This window comes from Meles meles, chromosome 15 (genome assembly GCF_922984935.1).
Source record: "Meles meles chromosome 15, mMelMel3.1 paternal haplotype, whole genome shotgun sequence".
Lineage (NCBI taxonomy): Eukaryota > Metazoa > Chordata > Mammalia > Carnivora > Mustelidae > Meles > Meles meles.
This window is the reverse complement of record NC_060080.1, coordinates 60,590,743-60,598,440: the sequence shown is the minus strand read 5'-3', so window position 1 is coordinate 60,598,440 and position 7,698 is coordinate 60,590,743. Positions and strand designations below refer to the sequence as shown.

The 7,698-nt window shown below is 39.1% G+C and overlaps 1 protein-coding gene across 2 annotated transcripts; it reads right to left on the bottom strand.

Annotated features, from left to right (window-relative positions):
* Positions 1 to 358: 358 nt before the first annotated feature.
* TMEM17 (transmembrane protein 17) lies at positions 359 to 6,667 on the bottom strand. Of its 2 annotated transcripts, none has more exons than XM_045978694.1 (4): positions 6,486 to 6,667; positions 3,035 to 3,138; positions 2,753 to 2,866; positions 359 to 1,832 (listed from the first exon to the last, which is right to left on the bottom strand). In XM_045978694.1, the coding sequence occupies exons 1-4, from the start codon at positions 6,610 to 6,612 to the stop codon at positions 1,554 to 1,556; spliced, it is 624 nt and encodes a 207-aa protein (XP_045834650.1). In that variant the 5' UTR covers positions 6,613 to 6,667; the 3' UTR covers positions 359 to 1,553. The 2 variants fall into 2 exon arrangements, with proteins under 2 accessions (XP_045834650.1, XP_045834651.1); XM_045978695.1 differs by having other exon boundaries at positions 362 to 1,832; positions 6,513 to 6,667.
* Positions 6,668 to 7,698: the final 1,031 nt, after the last annotated feature.

Sequence of the window (7,698 nt, the reverse complement as noted above, 5' to 3'; positions counted from 1 at the left end):
GAGAAGTTAAATGGCCAGTGCATCCAAGGAGAAGTCTTTGAACGTCATATATAATAATAGGAAGCAGAAATAATAAAATTAACATAATTAGTCAGATGTAACTAATAGTGAGAAATGAAAACATTTTCAAAATTTTCAAAAAATTTTTCAGGGCGCCTGGGTGGCTCAGTGGGTTAAGCCGCTGCCTTCGGCTCAGGTCATGATCTCAGGGTCCTGGGATCGAGTCCCGCATCGGGCTCTCTGCTCGGCAGCGAGCCTGCTTCCCTCCCTCTCTCTCTGCCTGCCTCTCTGTCTACTTGTGATCTCTCTCTGTCAAATAAATAAAAAATTTTTCAAAAAGTAAGTAATAAAAGAATGAATAAGGCAAAACGGGATACTAGGACGATTCTGAGTTATAGAAAAGGAAAATTGAAAGGAATACTTTTTATTGTAGCCACAACGGTCTCTCAGTAAAATACATTACTTATAAAGGCACATTTCTCTGTAGGAAAGAAGAAAATATTATATCCTGAAGACAATCCAATAATCACTGAAAATAATGTTCAGATACACCCATGCAGCTTTATTCTCAACAGAACTTCCTTAAATAGATTTCTCCCATTAGCAAGGGGACATCCTGATTTAAGGTCATGAGTATAGTCCCTTTATTCATCTCAGCTCTCATTGTGTATTAAGAGGAACCCTGCTTTTCAAATCCAGCCTCATGTGTATTTACTGGCTATGAGTTCTTCAGTGAACAATGATTTAGTAGATGAGATTACAAGGGTTAACGTGCCTAGTGCAGTGCTCACTACATAAAAGGCTCTCTAATGTATATATTTTTCTTTTCTTCCCTAACAACTCTGTAATAAAAATAATAAACCCACAGCCCAACAGAATTATACAAGACAGGAATGATTTGATGCAAATACTTTAACATCAATATTTCATAATTTATTATAAAGATATCTTGCATACCACTATAAATACTGAACATCGTTTTATGAAAATTACAATTTTATGATTTTCAAAATACCATGATAATCCACCTGTTTTTAAACTTCAACATAAAAGCTAAGAGGAGGGTTAGAATTTAATCCTAGCAGACATGAAAATTTGGTGCCTTGATTTACAAATATAGTTTAATACACCAGAATATTGACAAGAATTGCTTTGTGCTTCATATGTACTGCCAAGACATGAACAGCCAGCAAGTTTAAAACAAATATACACATTTGTAGTTTTAGGTGCTAACAAGAAATAGTCCTGTAAAGCTGGTAAACTGTGACTACCAGCACTGGTTTCTACACGCCTGAAAAGTCAACGACAAAAATATTAAGATAATTGGCACCATGTGGACAATATCTAGGCCTTAGGTATTTAGGTATTTAGGGTTGACTCACTACTTTCATATACAGTCTCATCATTGCCCCCAACTTTGGAATTTCAGATCTAGAGAATATACAGTTCAAAACACTTGCTTTGTCCTCCTTCTCCTGCTAGAACTCTGAGGTTTTCCTCTTACAGTCTGGTAGAAGAGCTGATCTTGCAGTTTTTCACTCAACAGCATTGGGTCAAATCTCTTCTATACAGGATCTCATTCTTCTCATGCCCCCTCTATATGCAGAGAGCTGGTCAAAGTCTTGGAGGTGGAAACGAGTTGCCAACTGGTTTACCATTTTCCTCAGGGTAAGAAAGGCTGAAACAACTTGGAAAGTAAGGAACAAAGTGAAGATGATGTGTATCGCTTTTTCCAAGGGCAGATTTGTTAGGCCCTCGTTGAAGAGCAAGAAGAGAATTAAAGGCAGCTGCAATAAAAGGCTCAAAAGCCAAAAGCCAGCCAACTCAGGAACCTGCAATGGTACACAGTAAGAGTAATCAGATCAATAAAGGACAGTCTTCTGTTTACAGAGATCAGCACTATGAACCTACTTTATGAGCTGTAATTCAAAGGGAGTATAACATGGTCCTTGTTCTCAAAGAAGTCACCGTCTAGATTAAAAGTGAAAACTAACTGATGCAGCTAATGCAGCAATGCCAGAATGATAAGCCTTAGTGAATTATTAAATGCACCACTTAGAGGTATAAATTAAATACTACAAGAAACAAGACGAGAGTGATTAGGGTAGGTAAAACAAAGAATCCAAGGATGTAGGCTTTTAGGTCGGGTAGAAGGAGGAAGAAGCAAGAAAGTAAGTAAGCAAAAATGTGGAATGAGCATGACTAGGAATCAACATATCAGCAGGGAATGGATGCCTGGGTTAGGAAATAGCAAGAAATACACTGAGGCCCATGGGTGGGACCTAATTATGAAAGGCCTAGAAAACCAGAGAAATCTTTAGGCATTATCCCTAAGCTCTGGTAACTATAAACGCTTAGGCAGCATGATTCAGGAAACGTGCCTGGCACAGGATTCCTGAATTTATAATTTTCCCCATTTCCATAATCAGGATCTAAACATGTTCAGTTGACCAAGTATTTTCAAGACTGGTGAGAAGAGGGAAAACTGTCAATTCTTAAGAGCTTACTATGTTCAGGTACTTTGTATAAATTATTTCATTTAATCCCAATAAACCTTGGAATAAATATTTTTCCCATTTTATATACAAAGAAACCAAGGCTCAAGAGGTTCAGCAAACAGACTATGGTGACAAAAATAGTAAAGTTGGAGGCAGGCCTTTGCTCATTCTACCACCTCTGTCTGCCTTTTCCTCAGTATGAAAACCATATTGCCTTAACATGTAGCCCGGAGACAAAGGGAAGAAGAGCCTACCTTTTCCTGTAGGTTCCCCATGTAGCCCAGATACAACCTGATAGCTTCAATTAAGGTTATTAGGATGATAACAGTGACCACGATGAATTTGTAGTAATCAGGCAAGACTGAATACTAAAACAAAAAAGCACACAAAAATAAACATGTTTGTAAAATTTCACATACAGTAAAACTGACCTGAAATAGAAAACAAATAGTAAGAACTTTAATTTTATTGACAACGTCACAATGCCAGGGATGGGCAGAAGAGATCTCAGTGGAAGTATTAAAGCATAGACTTACCTTCATCTGAAGCATCATAATGCTGCTTATCCACCAAAGTGGGAAAAAGTAAGTGTTAAAATAAAGTGACATCTGCAATCCCAAACTGGACACCATTTCATTATCTACAAAAGAAACAAACAAAAAAAAGAACAAACTCTTTATCCTGGTCGCTGCCCTGTAAGTCCTTTAGTTTCTTAAAATAACTACAGTATTGGTTTAATAAAACTCCAAATTTCACTGACAGTGAAAAGAAATATTCATCATAATATTATTTAATTCATATACTGGGTTCCTGGGGGTGTGTTTCATATTTTTCAATTACTTTATCATTTTTGCCATTACAGCCTGTCGACTTTTTTGCACTACCACTGATACAGATTAAATGTGGAATATCAGTTTGAATCCTTTTGAACAGACAATAATGATCATTACCTCTTTTGTGGAGTTCTATATAAAGAGCCTATAAAATGAACACATAAACTACATAAAAACTAATCTCTCACATATAAACTAATCTTATACAAAAATTAATCCCCCTAAATTATAGACACACCCCTCTTTAGCATACCCTAATCCCACCCATTCATTAATACCCAATTTAATGCCACTTTCCCCACAAATCCTTTCTTGAGCCTATTGTCCCATCCCCACGGAAATTTCTTCCCCTCTAGGTACTTATGTCTAACCTGTGTGTAACAAAGTGTTAGCAAAGAACCACATGCCCTCCCTCTAGACACAGTCTAGTGTGCTGAAGAGATATTGAGGGTTGGAGTCCAAGTAAACCCCTGACTCCTCAAATACCCCTGTAACCCTGGATGCTGGGCTTGGGATAAGGTATTGAACCTTTCTAATTAATTTCTCAATCAGAAACTGTCTCAATTTCTTCATCTGTAAAATGGTAACATGAAAGTACCTCACAGGTTGCTTGTGAGGATTAGTGACAGTGTCAGATATTTCACCCTGCCACCATACCTGGTACTTAGCAGGCACTCGATAACATTAGTCCCCTTTCCTTCTTTTTTACTTAATACACAGCCTCATTGTATGCACAGACTACATTCTACCCAAATTTGAGACCCTCACAGAACCTAAAATCTTTATAGCGGGTACATAACAAGCAGAGAGGCTGAATTAATGGAAACATACTGTCAAAAAGACATCAATGTAGCCATTTGTGATACATGAGCTTGATTTATCTAAGGCTGATTACAAGATACCTTATCCTTCTATGCAAGGGAGAAGGGTCCCAAATTAAAAATTTGATTTTTTAAATCGAGCCCTACAAATACATCCTAAATTTGACTAAATTTTAATTTAAAAACAGATATGTATTTTGAAATCAATTGGCCTAAATATAAGAATTTATAAAGGCTCTAAAATTTCTTAAATTTTAAAATTTCCTCCACAGCTGAGTATATCTGTCATTTAATGATTTTAAAATATAATAATTGTCTCTCACAGCAAGGTTTCCTTTAGCTTTTTTGTTATTATGATCTACTTTTGATAATACTTATTTTTTTGCTTTGCTTATTCTTGTTTTTTAGATTATCACTGATAAAAGAATGAATTCTTTTTTTTTTTTTTTTTAAAGATTTTATTTATTTGACAGACAGAGATCTCAAGCAGGCAGAGGCAGGCAGAGAGGAGGAAGCAGGCTCCCTGCTGAGCAGAGAGCTTGATGTTGGCTCCACCCTGGGATCATGACCTGAGCCAAAGGCAGAGGCTTTAACCCACTGAGCCACCCAGGTGCCCCAAAAGAATGAATTCTTAAAATTTGTTGAACTTGAAGGCAACTCACTAACCTAGGATTTTTTTTTTTTTTTTCATAACAACAGTAAAACTCTTGGTCAGTGGATACTGTAATGGTGTACATTTGTAAATACAGTGCAAATAATCAAACCTATTTCTGATTCACAAGAAAGAAAATGTGGGAAAAATGATAAATTAAGCTGAAAATTTTAATATGTTTGGAGCAGAAACTAGTCAAATTTTGCAAAGAAGTTTTAGAAATTGTGTACATGAGCATCTTAAGAGTTATGCTGTATCTATATTTCAGCATTTCAAACTTATAATCATGCAATTGAAAATCAAGTTAATATGTAAATGAACCTTGAAAGCACAAGACATGAATTTACTAAATTTTGCAAAAGTACAAGCTGAGTTCTGTAAACGGAATTTAAATTAAAACATTATATAAATCAGGGGTAGGCAAACTACCAGCCAGCTGCCTGTTTTTGTATAGCAAGTGAGCTAAAAATGGTTTTTCACATTTTTAAATGGTTGGGGGAAAAAAATCAAAGAATAGTATTTGGTGACACTGAAAATCATATGAAATTCAAATTTTAGTGTCCATAAATAAAGTTTTATTGGAATACTGCCACATCTATGCATTTACCATTATCTATGGATGCTACAGAGACCTAAGGTCTGCAAAGTTTAAAATACTTGCTATCTGGCCCTTTACAGAAGATGTCTGCTGACCCCTGATACGGTGCATCATCAAATTTTAGTGCCTGTGAAGCCTTAGCTCTAGAATTAGAAACTTAACCTCATTTTTCACATTATGTTTTTCTCTGTACATCCTAAATCTTGAAGAGGCCTAAATTAGGGTGAAAACAATGCAATTATGGGACTTTACTTTTCTCTGCTCTCTTTTAAAAATCCTAAACTAAGCAAGAGGGAAAATTTTCTATTCCCTAGCAGAGTTCAGTGATAAAAACCACATGGATCTGGTTGACAGTATGCTATCATCATGATTTAAGAAAGGAAAAACGGTTTTGGAGGAAACTGATCACTTGCCGTCCAGTTGAATGCAGCATCGTGGTATTTAGTTACCAGATTTAGGGTAAGACTTATACATGGGGGATGGGGGTTGGAGGTTGGAGACGGCAGGGAAGGGGCGAGATTGATGCTAGTGTGGCAGCTGCCATGCCCAAGTGGAGAGCGGCTTTAAAATGACTCATTAAAAAAAGCAGTTCTTTCCATCTCTTCCATCAGAAAACGGACTTGCGGTGGAACGTGTTTGTTTTGCTAATAAAAGAAAAAAGGAGAAGATATTTTAACTGGGGTGGGGAGTGGGAAGGGGAAGGCTGTTTTCACTCCATCCCCGCCCGAAAAGCCAGGGCGGAAGCCGCAGAGGAAAAAACCGTCGGCCTTCGCAGAGGATGCGAAACCGGACATGTGCTGCGAAGGCGGATTTTATATTTTTAGTTTTTGAGGAAGGCTGGCGCCACCTCAGCTGCTCGGCTTACAGCTCGCCCGACAGGCCGCAGCACCGTCAGCTCAGGACCTGTCGGGGATACAGGCCTGGAGTTATCCAGTCCCAGCCCCCGCCCCAGCCCAAGGCTCGGCCTCTCCTCCAGGGCGCTTCCCGCACTGCGGAGAACCAGCTGAAGGCGAGACCGCCATTTTAGGGCCGGGCAAAATCTGGCCACTCCAAAACCGGCGCCAAGACCTCCGCAGGCCATACCCGCTGCGCTGGGCCTCGCCCACTCACCCGGACCCTCGCTGTACTCTGGCCCGGTCCGGTTGGAGTCACTGAACACGGTCCGGCTGAAGTTTCCCAGCCGCTGGCGGACCGGATCCGGCAGCTCCATGCCCGGGCCTCGGTACAGCTTACAGCTAGGTCTGCGAACGCAGCCTCCTTCTGCGGTTCCCACGGCAACCGGGCGGTGCGAGATGCTGGAGCCCAGGCGCACGCGCGACCGCACTGCGGGACAGAGGCAGGGGGGTGGGGGGCGCGAGCGCCAGGAAAGGCCAGGTGGGGTGAGAGTCGCGTCCTGCCTAGCGCTTCAGCCGAGTGCGGTACGGCAGATTCCATAGTCCTGTTGTGAGCCCCACCATCTTAAAAACAAATAGAAATAATAATGAATGACCTGAGGTTGGAGTGTGATACAAGGAGCCCTCACACCTTGCCAGTGGGATGCAGGCTTTCTGGAAGGAAAGACAGAACGAATGTAGAGCTTAAAGAATGTTCACGACCTGGTGGTTCCTTTCCTAGGAATATATATTTTCAAATTTTTATTATTATTAACATATACTGTGTAGGTATGTAAATAAGATATTTTTAGTAATATATAATATATATTCCTAGAACTGTGTGTGTGTATAAACACACTCACATTTGATGGGATATAGAGCTTCATCTTAAAAGAAAATGCAACGAATATTTGATTAAATGGTTTAGCTTTAAATAAAAATGTTTAAAAAATAAGAAAAACTAAGTAGAAATGAACCTAATTTTGCAAAATGTGTGTGTATGTGTGTGAATATGTAAGGAGCAGAGGTGGAGGAAGTGATACAAGTGCTGTGGCTTAAAAAAAAAAAGACTAGAAGGAAATAATCCAAAATGTTAATATTTATTTCTGGATTATGGGTGATTAAAATTCTTCAAAAATTTCTGTATCTTTTTTTAAATAAGCTTTTCTCAAATAAGACATATTAGTTTTTAAAAAAGTATTTAAGTGGGGCATCTGGGTGGCTCACGCCTGGGATTCTTGATCTCTGCTCAGGTCATGATCTCAGGGTCATGGGATGGAGCCTAGAGTAGGGCTTTGCGCTGAGCTGAGCGTTGAGTCCGCTTGTCCCTCTCTCGCTCCTCCCTTTCCCCTGCTCGCTCTCTCAGATAAATTTTGAAAATCTTTTTTTTTTTTTTTTTGGAAAAGGTATGTAAGTATAGAATA